Consider the following 17,129-nt stretch of genomic DNA (forward strand, 5'->3'; position numbering starts at 1 on the left):
ATCAAGACCACCTTTATCTTTTTCATCTTGTTTTTTTCTTTTCTTTGCTTTTCTGTCTGCCTAAAGCCTGATTCTTCAAAAAGTCTTTCCTTGTGTAACCTGGTCATGGAGGAAAACCCAAACAATTGGTCAACAGAAGATGTTAACAAACCCCAAACTGATCTAGGCTCGCTCAGCTTGGGCCTAGATGGTAGTACAGCCAGTGAGAGCCAGGAAATAGCTCCTTTGCCTTTCCCTGAGGCAGAGCAAACCTCAACAGCATCATCTGTTGCACTGGCTACTACTACTTGGCCTGCAGGGGGCGAGCAAGAGGATGGTGCATCTTGGACAGCTTCCGTAGATGAAAGCCAAACCACTTTCCCGGAACCGTACTTGGACACTAGTCACGTTGCAGACAGTGGCACAGATTTGGTGGAGACTAACAAGCCTTTAGTGAGCGAAACGTTGGCTGAGAGGCCTGCAGTGGGAACTGATAGCTTTTTGGACGGAGACTCGTTTAATGTGGCAAAGTCAGAAGAAGAGAAGCAGGAAACAGAAGAGTCTTTGTGGGCAAATGTGGAGCCGTGTGAAAAGGTAGAAACCGGAGGTGTTAGCCTCAAGAAACTAGACCGCACAAAGGAGCTTGAAGAGAGAGATAAAGGCTACACTGAAATAGGACATCTTGAGGCCTTACGAGACCATGAAACCCTAAAAAGCACTGAGATAGAGTCTATCAGGGATTCAGAACATAGTAATGGGCAAGGAGAGACAACTGCTGGCAGTTACCGTCAGGAATTTGGCCTAGAATTTAATGGGGATGCTCTGCTTTCAGGGACAAGAGAAAGAGATGCTGAGGATGTAGTGAACTTAGGGTTGGGGTGTGAGGTGAGTGACGGTAAATCTGTAGAATATAGTGGGTCTGAACCTGAAAATGGTTTCGGTCCCTGGAATCGGGATCAGGGAAGAGAGTGTGTGGATGGCTTACCACTTTCTGGGAATACAGCCGCCAAATGCACACAGGAAAGAGAAATGGCAGGTATTACGGTATTGGCTGACCTAGATGTCAGAGACAAATCTGCTGCAGAGGTTGGAAATCCTGGGTGTGGTGATGAGTTATGTGGTGCAGAAGAGCCCCATAAAGCGTTTGAAGACCATAGCAGCAGCAGCAGCCCTCAAAAGAGTAATATGACTGGTGAATGTCCAGCTACCTTGATGCCCTTTGAGGAGATGGTTCTGCAGCCTGGTTCTGCCGACGCAGCTGGTGCAAACCTTGATAATTCTTGGCTAGGTGATGTTGAAGATAAATTTGTAGACAGGGAAGCATTTTGTGTGGCCGAAGAACTTAATAGTAATGTTATTTGCCCTGAAGCGTTGGAAACAGATCCCTGGCAAGCCAATTGGGATCCAACAGTTAATACTGATTCCTGGGGGTTTTCTAGCGAGACAAATGGGTTTGATGACTGGCCCTTTCCTCCCAAACAAGACACCGTGGATGGAAACGTGGAGATTTCCTGGCCAGGTTTTAATGATAAGTGGTCTACGCAAGATTTGGGAGGTATAGATAACTCCTGGGGAGCTGTGGGTGTGACACCAAGCCATCAGAATCAGGAGGCACCTTTAAAGCAAGGAACATCTGGGGAACAGGCAAATGTTAGCAGCTGTGGAACAAGCAAGGAGATAGGCAGGCCTATGGTCCTGTTCCAAATGGGAAATTCCAGAAATGCTAGCACCGAGAGCTCAACTAGTCCTAAAGAAAATGAGACCAACAGCTCAGATTTATCTGAAGATGAAATTGCTAACCGGAGATATGGATTGTTGTACCAGGAAATAGAGGCTGATAAAGAAGAGGTACCTACCCCAGTGTGTAGCATAGTCTAGAAATGAGAGTTCCTTAGGTCATATATACATATATATAACCTTGTGTTTTATGGACAGTCCTTCTTTTATGTTCCCCCCCTTGCCCTCTTTTGCTAACTTAATGATCATATGAACATGCCAAATTTGGCAAAGTTCAACCACATAGTTCTACTAGGCTGACCAGAAAGAGGTTGGCTGTTGAACACACCATCTGATTTTACCATGTCTCGTTATTTTTTGAATTTTGTGTTTTCTAATATGAACCTCCAGTCTTTTCAAACTCTTTAATGTGAATCACTATTCTTTTCTTTTTCTCTTTTTTTTTGCCATTTAACATCGCTTCATACTGCTTGTCAGAAGCGTCACTCTTTCCCTTCACTTTTTATTTTTTATTTTTTATTTAATTGTGTTTTTTGTAATGTGCAAGCAAGAGTTTGTAAAACATTATTTACTCCTTTTTGATCTGAATGCAAGACTAACAACCATTTTGTTCTGATTTCCAATTCTGCTCAGGCATCCAGCAGCGCCTTTAATGGATTCACACAGGTAAGAAGTCACATTGTTTGAAAGGGAGCATGTCCTCTTGAGACCAGAAAGAGGACTGGAATTTGGGAGCAATGGAATGAAAGATGTATAATGTACTATTTAATTTATGGTTATTGCTGTTTTTCCTTTTGTTATTTTTCTGAATGATGCCATGGCCTATGGCTAGCGCAATAAAAGTCTATGATGATGATGATGAACTATTTTCAGGTTAGCAATATCATGCTAAATGCCATAAAGCTAATGCAAATGTAGATTGTAAATAGGTTGGCCATGGACCGGCTGGATGCTGAGGGGTGGTGGGAAGCACCAGTTGGCGAGCCCCCAAGGGAAGAAGGCTCAGTGCCAGGGATTGGTGGTGGGACGATGAGGAGGAGTCAGGGAGAAGAGAGAGCAGACTGGGAGGAGGAGGAGGTGTCAGAAGCTGAAGAGGCAACAGGGTTGAGTGAGCAGGAAGAGGCTGGGGCAGAGAGCAGTGCAGAAGCAGAGACAGGAGAGGAGGGGAGACAAGAGGCAGAATTGAGACAGGCTGCTGAAGAAGCCAGGGAGTCTCCCCCTCCTGTTGTGACTGGTCTCCCAGGGCTAGGAGAAATATGAAGAGGGCGGAGCAGAGACAGACAAGGTGATGGTCTCAGATTGCTTGGGAAGGACCCGGTGGAGGAGGAGACATGGGGAAATGTGGGAAGACCTTTGGTCTCCACAACTGCCTCATTGAGGAAGATCTACTAAGAAGAGTTGCTGTGCTCACAAGGCCTGGCCTCCTGAGCGGTTTTCTTTCTTGAATAAAGAGTTAACTTCACTGATATCATCTGAGTTATTACTGACCTGCTGTTGGGCCTCACATCTGGCAGTTGGCTTGGGTATTTGTTTGAAAATGTGTTTGGCTAGTAGCTTCCTTTCAAACTTGCTTCTGCCTGGCATGTGGTCTGCTTTAGTTTCAGAGCTTTGTTGGTTCTGTGCTGTTTGTATGGAGCTTGTTGTTTTACTGTATTGCGTTCAGCATGAATAATTTTTATTTTAGAATAATCTAATACAATGCCCCGGAATCCATTTTTTCTGAACAGCAATCTAGAAATCTAGTAATTACTTGATTAAATCACATTCAAAAGGCAGGTATTTAACATTTTTATCAGTTTTCCCACACCTTCGTTGCTGCATGAATGTTAATGAGCATGGCTACGGTCATAAAAGTGCTTGCAAAAGAAAAGCGGTTTGAAGTTTGCCATCTCGCATCAAGTCCACTAAACTACCGAGTCTCATTTTTTACCAGCTAGTAAAGTTTTATAACCTACCTTTCAATCACACCATCTTCAAAGAGGCTTGCAACAGATGAAACACAAGGCCAGGCTAGCTTTCCTCTTGTATGATGTGGTTGTGTCTTTTCATATCAGAACTTGTGAATGGAGCTATTGGTGACTGAACCTACAAATATGCATCAAAGATGAGTGCAATAACAGAACTGAAATATACTCCTTGAATTCCTATAAGGAAGTAGCTATTGAAGAAAACCCTATTGCCCAGAAGTAATACAGCAGCATTTAGTATTGTCTCAGTATTAATTTAAGTAGATATCAAAATAAACTTGATTAAATCCAGCCAAAGATAATATATGGCTCTATTGAAATCAATAGCAAATGTCATGTGGGATCCTATATGGTGGGTTTTGACAGGGAAATGGTTTCACAAACACCCTGCAAAATGAAAAAGCAACTTACAAGTGAATAAAGCGCTCAAGGGTTGATCTGCTAATAAACAAAATATAATCTACTGTATTTTATATGCCATCCCTATTTATATCCTACAAAAGGAATTGAATGGAACCCATCAGGTAAATAATATAAGTGTTCTGGATAGAAACATTTTTTAATGGAGCCTAATAATTTGCAAGTCTAAGAATGATACATTTGATCATAAAAACCCACTTGATTTTATATAGACTGATGAAGCAAAGGTTTTGCAGATTACAGTCCCAATTCAATTTTAGAAAGGCTACTTGACCCCAAGGCTGTTTTGACTTCCATCTTTAAACAATGGCCATCTTACAACATGCAAAATGGAAAAAAATCAAGTGGACTTCTAAAATTCAGTCTGAGGGCTGTGGCGTGGAAAAAATTATACAAAACAAATACGTGAAACAAAACTGTGTGCTGCTTTGGGGACCTTTGGATAGAAGAGTGGCATACTAAGCAGGTATAAACAAACAAATTAATGTAAGATGGTCATTTTGTCATACATAATTGGATTCTGGTATAATTTACAAGCTTATCCTTAATTCTCTGTGTACCCTTTTCCTACCTATATCCTTAGGATACTTCCCTATTCTCAATGCAAGCAAGCCAGAATGTGATGGACAACTTGGTAAGTTGTTGGTTTTGTGTCGTTTGTTAAAATGGGCGTTTCAGTCCTTTTTTGTTCTCCTGTTACTTGTGAGACCTTCTGCTCCATTGACTTGCTTTCTCTGGTTGTTGTTGTTTTAAAAAAATAAAATATGCCGGTCTTTTCCCATTTACGTCCCCTCCTCCTGGAGTATGGAACATGAAGAACCTGGGTTAACCAAAATAAAAAAAATTCCTTCAGTAGCACCTTAAAGACCAACTAAGTTTTTATTTTGGTATGAGCTTTCGTGTGCATGCACACTTCGTCAGATACACTGAAACAGAATCAACCAGACCCTTATTTATATTCAGGGGGTGGGGTGGGAATGGGTGATGGGCTGATAGGAGTGGTGAACCTGTTGATGGCTGTTAACGACTGCTGATGACTGCAATAGGTCCTGCCGGGGGGGGGGGGGAAGCAAGGCACAAAAGAAAGCTAGATCATGCATAATGAGATAAGAATCCGATATCTCTGTTCATCCCAGGTGGCTCCGTGGTTTTAAGTTTGGTAATGAGTCCCAATTCAGCAATTTCTCTTTCTTGTCTGTTTCTGAAAATTTTCTGTAATAAAACAGCTTTGAGATCTTGTATAGAAGGTCCTGGTAGATTGAAGTGTTCTCCTACTGGTTTCTCTGTCTTCTGGTTCCTGATGTCAGATTTATGTCCATTTATCCTTTGGCGTAGGGTTTGGCCTGTTTGTCGTTAACAGCCATCAACAGGTTCACCACTCCTATCAGCCCATCACCCATTCCCACCCCCCCACCCCCTGAATATAAATAAGGGTCTGGTTGATTCTGTTTCAGTGTATCTGAAGAAGTGTGCATGCACACGAAAGCTCATACCAAAATAAAAACTTAGTTGGTCTTTAAGGTGCTACTGAAGGAATTTTTTTATTTTGCTTCGACTCAGACCAACACGGCTACCTACCTGTAACTGGGTTAACCAAGCAGACTTGGTTGCATGGCTTGTAGAAAGAGTCTTGGCAGGTCCTGCTTTCGGAAGAAGCACATGGTGTGCTGGACTTTATGTGCCCAAACCAATATACTTAAAATGTGCAACAGCAAATTATGAGCCAGCAGGGTTAGTAGCCATGGCTAGCCTTTCCCTCCACGAACTTGTCAAGCCCTCTTTTAAAGCTTGTCTCTCTCTCCTCAACCAATGTGGGGAGAGAACAGGTGAACAGTTAGTGTGCATCTCCTCCTGCCTTTGGAAGAGAGCCAGACTCATGGGGAAATGAAGCGCAAGTTATTCTTTCCCGTTCTTTCTCAGACTTTTGGGGGCATCTTACTGTCATGAGGATTTCTAGTACTCTACTGATCCTGATCCCACAATGCCCGGCATTCTTTAATGTGTGTCATTTGTTATCTACCATTCAAAAAACAAAACTCCCCATCAAATCCCGAATTCAATAACTGAAGGCTGAGACAGAAGAAGCTCCACCTTTAGAGCCCCAAGCAGAGGAAGCCCTGAGTGCCCCAGAGGTGGCTGCCTCTGCGCCCGAGGCAGAAGCCCAGCCTGCAGAGGCTGCTGAGCCAGCGGCTGACACCGTGGTGAGTGACTGGTGCTTGAGGTGCCCTCACACTCGCCCAAAGAACCTTGCCATGTGTGTACGCATCACATTTCATCCCGCCTTCTCCATTTTCACCTTTCTTGGGCTTTAGAGCTGGTTAATGCAAGGGTCCAGGTTCGACAGAAGGGGCAGTTTCCATTGGGGCCCTGGACTCGGGGAGACCAATGTTTGACTTCCATCCTCAGTTTGGGCTCTCAGTGGATCTCCTCTTGGGACAAAGGACTTGTGAAATTGGCGACTTGAATCTGAGAGGGTTGTATGTGCCTAGAGGTCCCAGAGAAAGGATGCACTTTCATTATCTGGGGGATAAGATAGATAGGTGTTGCAGATATTGTTTGCATTTTGCATTTAAAACAATGCTCAAGGCAATATGAAAAGATTGACATAGTTACAAACATAGCAAACTTATAAAAATAAGTAGAACACACCAAAAACTACATAACCAAACTGAATAATTTCCACATAAAAATAAAGATACCAAAAATTAATATCAATAGCAGCAAAGACTCCCGACAAAACTTCCCCCAAAATACCCTAGTCCTTGTTGGGCAACAGCAGCAGCAGTTCTTATGAAGCCCATCAGGCCCTGCCTTGGGCCAGGTGGAAAGATGCAGGAACGGGGCCCTCAGGTGTCAAGATTGATGGCATTGGATGTGCAGATCCAGATGCTTGTCTACATCCTCATCTGTACATCTTGGGCAGTGGCTAATATGGAGACCATACTTTTGAGGAACCCAGGTTAAACCTGTGGGTTAAACCACTGAGCCTAGGGCTTGCTGATCAGAAGGTTGGCGGTTCGAATCCCCATGACGGGGTGAGCTCCCGTTGCTTGGTCCCAGCTCCTGCCAACCTAGCAGTTCAAAAGCACGTCAAAGTGCAAGTAGATAAATAGGAACCGCTACAGCGGGAAGGTAAACGGCGTTTCCATGTGCTGCTCTGGTTTGCCAGAAGCGGCTTTGTCATGCTGGCCACATGGCCTGGAAGCTATATGCCGGCTCCCTCGGCCAATAATGCGAGATGAGCGCTCAATCCCAGAGTCGGTCACAACTGGACCTAATGGTCAGGGGTCCCTTTACCTTTTTACATATGATTTGAACCATTGCATGTCATGAGATTTCAGGTGTTGCATCAAGCACCTGAGCACTGCAGCATGGACATTTGGGGAGATTTCATATGGAGGCTGCAATGCCTCCACTTGACCTTGCTGCAAGAGGAAACCACTGCTGTGAGGATGCATTTATGCTAGAAAGACCCATGCGGTTGTTTTTTCTTGGCACTCTCTCATGACACAATTTTTGTAAGGGTGCTGTTCACACGCAGGGCTGGTGCACGCATAAATGTTCATGATGTAATCATTGCATCATCAGAGTTGGCACACTCCCACACATAGAACAGAAAGAAAATGCATAAAGTTTTGCAGTGTTGACAGCTTCCATGTTGACCTGTGGATCACAGTGACTGAAATATGTGATATATATTTATTTAGCACCATCTATGTGCATGGGACATGGGTGGCACTGTAGTCTAAACCACTGAGCCTAGGGCTTGCCAATCGGAAGGTCAGCTGTTCGAATCCCTGCGATGGGGTGAGCTCCCATTGCTTGGTCCCTGCTCCTGCCAACCTAGCAGTTCGAAGGCACGTCAAAGTGCAAGTAGATAAATAGGTACCGCTCCGGTGGGAAGGCAAATGGCGTTTCCGTGCACTGCTCTGGTTTCGCCAGAAGCAGCTTAGTCATGGCCACATGACCTGGAAAAAATGTCTGCGGACAAACGCTGGCTCCCTCGGCCAGTAAAGCAAGATGAGCGCTGCAACCCCAGAGTCGTTTGCGACTGGACTTAACTGTCAAAGGTCCTTTACCTTTACCTTTTTATGTGCATGGTACTTTTCCGAAAAGAGAGATACCCAGTGCTTACTCCAAGGTAAACAAAATAAGACCCAGAGACACAGCAGAGAAAGGGGAGACATGGAGACATGGGCAGGCATGGGAAGAATATGTGATTATTTCAATCCCACAAACTTTGGTACCCTCTAAATATAAGTTTTATTATGTGTGTCCCCTAAAATGTGAACAGTCTAAACCTCTGGACCAGAGGAAGTTTTTTAGGGCACCTCTGGACCAGAACTCCACAGTGTCCATCTGGTGTGTTTCATTGCATCCCCAGTTGCCCCTATGGCGCTCTTTGTGTTTCCAGGAAACAAGCGCTTTCTCTCTCTGGAAAACAAAAACCCAGCCTAAACCTGTCAGCCTTAAAGTGCTCATTTGGTATAGCTATTAATATCAGGGAGCAGTTTTAGTAGGTTAGAAAATAAGTAAAAGGTAAAAGTACCCCTCACCATTAGGTCCAGTCGTGACCGACTCTGGGGTTGCGGCGCTCATCTCGTGTTATTGGCCGATGGAGCCGGCGTATAGCTTCCAGGTCATGTGGCCAGCATGACAAAGCCGCTTCTGGCGAACCAGAGAAGCACACGGAAACTCCATTTACCTTCCCACCATTGCGGTACCTATTTATCTACTTGCACTTTGACGTGCTTTCGAACTGCTAGGTTGGCAGGAGCAGGGACCAAGCAACGGGAGCTCACCCCGTCGCGGGGATTTGAACCACTGACCTTCTGATTGGCAAGCCCTAGGCTCTGTGGTTTAACCCACAGCACCACCCACGTCCTTAGAAAATAAGTACACTGTTGAAATACAGCAATTGTACTTGTTGTTAAATCTTAAGGCTATTCAAGTGTCTCCATAAGTTTTAAATAGAGCCTGAAAGGTCTCTTTGTGGGGATACTTCAGGCTTTGATAAAATTTGGTATGTAGAGACCACATGGTGCCCTTCAAAAGCAGCAGCCCTGTGCCCGCTCCTTTCTCCTCCAGTAATGTTAGTATGGCCGATGGTGTGGTGTTGCTGTACTGCTTAATTTCCCACCCTGCACAAACAGCCGCAAACACAGCAGGACTTGGATAGGGAAGCTCCCTGCGTGGCGATGCATCCTATTTTGTATGGGTTAATTTTGAAGGGGAAAAGGAGTTCCGGGGTTGGTGCTTTCTGTGGCAGCCACGTGTGGGTTAATGGGAAGTTGCCTTTGTTCCAAGCCAGACTAGTGGTCCATCTACCTCAGTATTGTCTACTACACTGACCAGCAGCAGCTTTCCAGGAGCCAGTGCAATTTTTCTAGAAAAAGAGGAGCTGGAACTCACTGTGAACATCTACCTTGATCTCTTAGAATGGCGATGGTGCCCACCTGAGGGGTGCCGGAATGAAGTTATATCCTTTTCTCTTGGTTGCTTCTATGACGCCTAATTCCAGTCTTAGAAAGATGCTTTCCTGTTATTCATAGGCAATAAGGGCTTCCTTGACCTGCTTATTGTAGACCATTATTCAAATATATATGCTCATACATACATGCATGTGATGTTGCCACTTGTACAATAGAGCTTTTCACAGATACCTTTGTGCAACTAACTCACACTTGGAAAGCAAATAAGGATAGTCCAACCTCAGCTGCGACAGCTCTAAAAGAATCAATTGTATGAAAAAGGGGGTTATATAACACTAAAATTTTAACAGGATAATGCTGTGAGAGGTTTCCATAGCAACAAATGCAGCTTTCAGCCGCTGATTTGTCCTGGCATCTGGACATGTTTGGAGTTTGTGGCGCAACTACAAGCAATGCTAAAAAAATTTAAAAAATGATAAAGACTGGATAGAATATTCTGGATAGAATATGAAATCCTTTATGAGAAAATTAGCTTAAGTCACGGTAGCTTTAACTGAAGTCTACAAAGCCTCATTTCCAAGGTGTAGTTAGAGATTTGGAATAACACCATCCAGGTTTAGATTTGGATAGGCGCTACAATTCATAAGCCACGCAATATATTTGCCATTCCCACACAACACTTTTACAGGCTCTTTTACAGCTGTACTTCAAGAGCACTGTAAATGTTTGCTGACCAGCTATTTTAAGAGTTCTTCTAAAATCCACAGTTCAACCAAAATACAGTCTATTTTAAGTCCCATTATTTCGGTAGGGAAGTTAAAATATATACCTGGCACTCTCTAGTTCAATAAATAGGCAAATGACTCACTCCATTGATTACAGGATCTAATGCTCATCTTTAAAGAAGCACAAGATTTAAATGCATCCACAGATCCCAGGCCTTTTTGAGAAAGAACCCAGCCAATATTTTGCCAAACTGATTTACCCAGCCCCGCACCTTAGCTCCAAAGCTTGCTCTTAAATCGTAGACTGCATTTTGACGTGTAAAACATACTTGGAGGAAATGCTTGGGGAAGAAATGGCCAGCCCCACTTCTTAGAGAAGCAGTAAAAGTTCCAGTGGCAGAGGGCTGGAGGTGGAGTACAGGGAGGCTCATTACTGTTCGCTTTAAAGACTGGCTACATTATTCATGTTTCCATATTTGAAAAAAAGTGGTGGTTTGCGATTCTGGGGGGTCCCATCGGGTACTCACTTGGATTCTGGGTGCAAAGGGTGCATCCTTTGAGCACCAATTATAGTGACTCCATACAGAGTTCATGATTACCAGCATGTTAATATATAACAATATATTAACAATATTGAGAATAATGTGAAATAGTAGTGGCTTGGGTCTTCCTTGCATCACCGTTCTCATCATTACAAGGCTGAAATCCATGCTTCTTCATCATCACCTGCCCCCAACCTCCATTCCTCTACTTGCCGCCTGCTCTTCCAAACATGCTTGCATAACATCCTACCACTCAGCGCCATTGCCTAATACTTACTAGAAATGCTTTGGATGCACCCCACTCCATTTCCATGCAGTGTTCGATGCTAATATTTCTGACATTGGTGCTATAAACATGTCTCTGGTTTTATGAAGGCTGCTGTTGTGGAGGAAGGGATAAAGGAGGCACCAGAACTTGCTGAGAAAGAGTGCGAGGTATGTATGAACTGCAGAAAGAATGGGCAATTGTTTCTGGATAAAGGCTAGATGTCCATTTGCAGTGAAGGGAGGGGTTTGCCAATTGTATTATTGAGCTAAATCTGATCATTGTATAATTCTGAGTGTGTGGCTTAGCCACCCCCATCCCCCCATATCCCTGGGATGTCTTGCTTAAAATGCTTTTTCTTTGCCTCTCTCTGTGTGCCAAAGTGGAATGTAAGCAATAGCACAAGAAACAGGATGCCCAGCTTGCTATCAAGGCCGGATGGATGGCTGGCCTTGTCTGACGCCATCAGTCTGACACACAGAACAGTCAGGGACTCAAGCCCCCCACTCAAGGCTTTGTTGAGTCAGCATGTGTTTATGCACAGGACCGGACACGGATCTCCCTTATATGTACTTGTGACCCCCTTTGTGTTTATGAGAAAGACAGGAAACGGATTTTCCTAATATGGATTTGTAACCTGTAACCCCCTTGCGTGCACACATTTACAGAGGAGGGGAAAGGAGCCCAAGAAGTGTATAAGAAGCTTTGCAAATTTGTGTTACTCTACTCTTGTCGTGGAGCTGACCACAAAGAGTCTCTTAAATTTAAGAAATTAAATTCTCTGGATTCAACCCCCGGTATCATTATTGGCTGTCTCTGTCCCTGCCTGGGCGCAACTTAAAGGACCCTTAGTAGCTGAAAAGGCTACAGCAGCACTATCCAGCCAAAGGAAAGCAGTTGATCACACTTTTCCTTTCTCTTGGGAAGAGGGCTTCACCTTGGCTGGCTGCACCCTTTGGTTAGATCTAATCACGTTGCTTTGTGTTGGTGTCTAAATATTTTGGATCCGTACGTGATTTTATGGCCAGTGGGTGTTTGGGCTGTCATCAGAAGAATGGTCAGGTCTGGGTTAACATCCTGTCGCTTGCTGCAGGGACCTACTGCAACTATACAAACCATATTATGTAGATGTTACAGGAGATCTGTAGGAATAATCTTTGGATTTCTTTGCTTCTTGTAGTTACAGATGGATTCTGTAATACAAAGTCCTGCTGGAGCGGAGGGTGTTGCTGCTGCTCCTGGAACTGAGGCTGGTGAAGTTGCTGCTCCTGCTGAAGTAGGAGTTGGGGAAAGTGACATAGCTGCCACTGAAGGAAAAGCAGGGGAATCTCAGGTAGTCACCAACATACAGGTGCTTCTCCCCTCGGCTTCTTTTTGTGTGGTTTTAGGAATTCCATCATCCTGGCTACATTCCAAAACTCTAACCAATATCATACTACTTCAAATGGACACAGATAGCTTCAAATAATTCTGAGAATCGTAACTGAATGTGATGGAGAGAATTCTTTTCAAGATCCCTCACCACCCTTCCTCCATAATGCCCAGTTTCCTGGGAAGGCGTGTCTGTTACACAGATTTAAATCTGGAGTATGGTTCTTTACACTGTAAATATACATTTGGTTTGAGACCAGTTCTAAAACTATTCTTGTAACCATTCTTGTAAATAGTTTGAGACGATACAGATTTTTAAATATATATTATTTTTAATTTGACTAATTTCTGAATTATATATTTTGATTCTATAAGCTTTTGGCAAGCTTGCTAAAGCTTTTTTTTGCAATATGGGTTATATGTTGAACTGAAATTCTAAAGGGGGAGATTTTTGCAACATTAGATGTCTAATTGCACAAGCTTTTAGTTCTCATAATTGTGGAAGAAATATTATGCAACAAGGGCACGTTTGTTAAGATTCAGAAATAAGAGGTGGTACCTATTTTTCTAGGGTCATGAATCAGAAAGCTTTAATGTTACTGTCATGCTTCTATAATTTTATTATCAGCTTTTTAAAGAAAGTTCAAGACAGCAAACAAAAAGAAATGCAGATATGAAAAAATGAGCAAATATTGTCTGTTCATATGTCCTATATAGCTCATTTCCCTGGTACCTCATTCCTCTTACTTTTCGGCCTTATAGACTATGTCAAAGGCCTTCCTCATTTACTCCATCCTCCTTGAAGTGAATGAAGAACCCCACATCAACAATAAAAACTGGCAATTGTGGGCACAATCCAGCCCAAGTGAAAGCTTTGTTTAAGTGGAAAAGAGAAAGCCATGTTACCTTTGATCCGATTTTGCTGGAGTTTTCCAGGGGCAGTTCTTTAGCAAGCTACCAAAGCCCTCTGAAACTGGCATGAGCCGTTGGTTTTTGCCATCTTTAGTATACTAAGCTTTACATTTCCTTGAAAGCACAGGAATTGCAAATGAATTATTTTGTTTTGTTTTAATTATTCTAGTTTTGTAAATAAGGAAAAGAAACCATTCCCCCCCACCCTATAGGGCTGGAATAGTTTTTAGTGTAGATCAGGGGTCCCCAGACTTACCCGCCTTTGGGCCGGTGGCCGCCGTGCCGATTGCGCGGCGGGCCGGAGGGCGGGGGAGTGCGTGCGCAGTGGGCCGGAGTGTGGGGGAGTGCGCGCCAGTGCGCATGCACAAACCCATTTACTGGCGCGGTGGTGCGCTTCCAGGCCGGGAAAAATCGCCGAAAATTGTGCGCATGCGTATGGGCCTCCCCCGACCCGGAAGTGCACCTCCCCCGACCCGGAAGTGCACCGGAAATGACTTCTGGGTCGGGAGAGGCCCATACGCATGCGCAGAAACGATTTTCGGCGATTTTTTTCAGATCTGGAAGTGCGCCGCCACGCAGCGCGCCGCAAGAGCGGGTGGCGGCAGCGGGCGGCGGGGGTCGTCGCGGGCTGGATTGGGAGGCCAATTGGGCCGCATCTGGCCCGCGGGCCGTAGTCTGGGGACCCCTGGTGTAGATGTTGTTCACACTGTTTTCCCTGGCACCTTTCCCCTCTAAGGAAAACCTCAGCAGCATCCCTTCAGTAGTAATAGAACCTGCATCAAACAACGAAGCAGATGGAGAAGATCACGAGGTTCTAGTGAACGAATCTAAAGATGATGCAGAAGATGTTGGTGCTCAAGGTGCTGAAGGCGCAGCTGGTGAAACTTCGGAGGCTGCAAGTGAGACCAAAACCACCCAGTCCACATCTTCTGAGGAACAGCCCGTATCAGCAGATGACGCCATGCCACCCGGCTTCCGCTTTAAGGTTTAACTGAGCGTTTATTTATTCCAATTCCCTTTGACACTGCATCATAACTAGATTGTGGACCAAGATAGGCAGGGGCTATCTGAACCTTCCTTATGACGCAGAGGACATTAAAAAATAGTTATATCCAGACCAGGCCCATGCCAGGTAGTTATGTTCCCAAGAGCATGTGGACCAGCTAGCCCTAACTGTTGCACAATCAGGTTTCCCAATCACGTGGAAACCTCTGTCCCTGCTGACATTCAGGCCGTAGGTGTGGATGGCGGGGGCTGCAGCTAATTCCCATGCAACTTTGGAGGAATGGCTACTCATGCAGGCAATGTGCAAAATATTTGAATAGGGCTCAGGGCTTGTGAATATGGCATAGTTCCTTGGAAGCCCCCTCCCCCACCAAAAAAGTTCCAACTCTGACACAGGTTGCATCCTTTGACTTTCTCAACTTTCAGAATACAAAGAGTTTCTAGGTCCTTTAGCTGGATATACACTTGTTGAAATGTCTGCTGAAATGTCAAAAACCAGAGAGGTAGCTGAAGATATGCAATAGCTAGGCCTGCAGCTTCAGCACCCTTTGTAACTTAACTCCTTGTCTCTCATTATATCCAGCAATATAAATATAAATAATGGGTATGGCTAGTATATCACATACCCTCTTCCTGTAGTTCCGTGACAGGCCAAATCATGTGTCATAGCCTCCATGCAGTTTGTGATTAAGAGGCTATGATACTGATATTCCCAGGTATAAGGTGGCCCCAATCCTAGCCTTATCCAGTACTAGAAGTATCTATCAAACTTTACCACCTGCTTTCAGAAAATATTTTCAGAATATGCCCTAACCTCCAGAATATGCCCTAACCTCCTTTTTCTGCTCTACAGGTTGAAACCTTGCATGATTTTGAGGCAGCCAATAGTGATGAGCTGAACTTGCTCCGGGGAGATATTGTATTAGTAATTCAATCTGTGGCAGAAGCTGATCAGGTAAGAGCAAAGGGACTTTGCTTCTCTGCATTTTAAAATATCATATATATTTTTTAAAAAATGAATCTTTATGGCCAAATATTTTGAACAAATTTTCAGCTAGAATAATGTGCCTGCCAATAGAAGTGTGTGCATTGTTTGGAAATGGAAATGCTGTAAGAAATAAAATCAAAGGGGGTCATTTAGGTTGCTTCCAGATTGCCTGTTTATTAAGCATACATCTTGGTGTACATTTGTTTGTGGGCATGTTTTATGTTGTTGTGTCACGTGTTATCCCACACTTATCAGTGCAAATCAATTGGGGGGGGGGCTTGTTTTGTTCTGCAACAGCACCAAATCAACTTTAATTCAACTTCCTGAATTTGCTGGTACAGTCATATCTCGGGTTAAGTATGCTTCGGTTTGAGTATTTTCAGTTTAAGTACTCCGCGGACCTGTTTGGAACGGATTAATCCACTTTCCATTACTTTCAATGGGAAAGTTCGCTTCAGGTTAAGTACAGACTTTCGGAACCAATTGTGTACTTAGACGGAGGTACCACTGTATATGACTGAGCCCCACCTGAAAAGAGAGGTTGTCTGGAAGTGCCCTTACAGTGAATGATAGCCACTTAAACTTATTGGAGATCTACCATAAATAATTTGCTTATTTTGGCTCAGAATTAATGTGACTAGACTGAAAAAAAAACACTGCCTTTCAAATGGAGGACTTCTCTCTGCCAGGCAAAGCCTTTTGACGTGCTTAAGCAATACATATAAATGTGACTTTATTTTATAATAGAGGCATTTGAAGGAGGAAACGTTTCTCTCTCTCCTTGCAGGAAGCAGGATGGTTAACAGGGATTAAGGAATCTGATTGGCTTCAATACAAGGATGTAGCTACTTATAAAGGACTCTTCCCTGAAAACTTCACCCGTTGTTTGAAGTAGTTCTCAGCTCAGGCATAATACACGTGGTAGGAAGCTCGGTCCTTGCATTTTGAATTTCTCCAATACACAGGAGCCCACCTTTATAGTCAAGCTGTTATGGTTTACAGACTGGTGCCAGACGAAAACTTGGTGACACATATCAAATGAGCATGACTGCAAGAAGTTAAAGCTAACATATTCTGAAACAGTATGTGGAAAAAAATGTCCTTATTTGTTCACTTTTACGTGGCAACAGGTTTGTTTGTACTTTGTCAGAGCTATGGTGATCCTGTAACCTGATCCTTTCCCATGCAAATCTTGATTAGCCTCCTCAATACCAGAACCTTAACTTCTCTGCACTAATTGTATTGTATTGAGTTGCTGCACTGCAGAAGACTTGATTAGTAAGTAATCCTGTAGTACTGAGGTCAAGCTATTTTAATTTGAGTGTGTTTTTTAAAAAAACCTGCAAAGTTTTTTTCAATGTTATTTTCAAACATACATACAGACACATTAAGATGCATTGTATGTGTATATAGAGCATAAGAATCATAGGTGGCCAACTAGAAGCATATGTGCCAGAGTGACATTAACAACAGGAAGGATTTGAGATAAAGCTGGACAGGAATTGGAGGAGGCACACATCTGGTTATGACAGTAAGGCTACGCACGCCTGCTTGCTGCCTAGGTTAGACTAGAAGGAAATGCCACCATGGGTATGAGTTGCTTATGTACTATAATGTGCCCTAAAGCAATACTATTATACTTTCGCCTTGATTTATGGCATGCTTCCCAAAAGGTTGACCACCACTGATTATATGCATTTGCACATATCTTACCCAACATTGTAGTTCCTCGATGTAGTATTTGTTCATACAGGCATTTGCTCCGATTGTCTGGCATTAACAGTAA

The 17,129-nt window shown here is 43.7% G+C and overlaps 1 protein-coding gene across 2 annotated transcripts in view; it reads left to right on the plus strand.

Annotated features, from left to right (window-relative positions):
* The window catches only part of AMPH (amphiphysin), a 92,026-nt gene extending 75,493 nt beyond the window's left edge, over positions 1-16,533 (plus strand). For both annotated transcript variants that reach the window (XM_035129246.2, XM_060280563.1), the window contains 7 exons: positions 2,350-2,382; positions 4,687-4,737; positions 11,178-11,237; positions 12,248-12,400; positions 14,087-14,335; positions 15,209-15,310; positions 16,131-16,533. In XM_035129246.2, the coding sequence (XP_034985137.2) occupies positions 2,350-2,382; positions 4,687-4,737; positions 11,178-11,237; positions 12,248-12,400; positions 14,087-14,335; positions 15,209-15,310; positions 16,131-16,238 (756 nt within the window). In that variant the 3' untranslated portion in view covers positions 16,239-16,533. The remainder of the gene's footprint in view (positions 1-2,349; positions 2,383-4,686; positions 4,738-11,177; positions 11,238-12,247; positions 12,401-14,086; positions 14,336-15,208; positions 15,311-16,130) is intronic.
* Positions 16,534-17,129: the final 596 nt, after the last annotated feature.

The sequence above is a fragment of the Zootoca vivipara genome, chromosome 12 (assembly GCF_963506605.1).
Source record: "Zootoca vivipara chromosome 12, rZooViv1.1, whole genome shotgun sequence".
Taxonomy (NCBI): domain Eukaryota; kingdom Metazoa; phylum Chordata; class Lepidosauria; order Squamata; family Lacertidae; genus Zootoca; species Zootoca vivipara.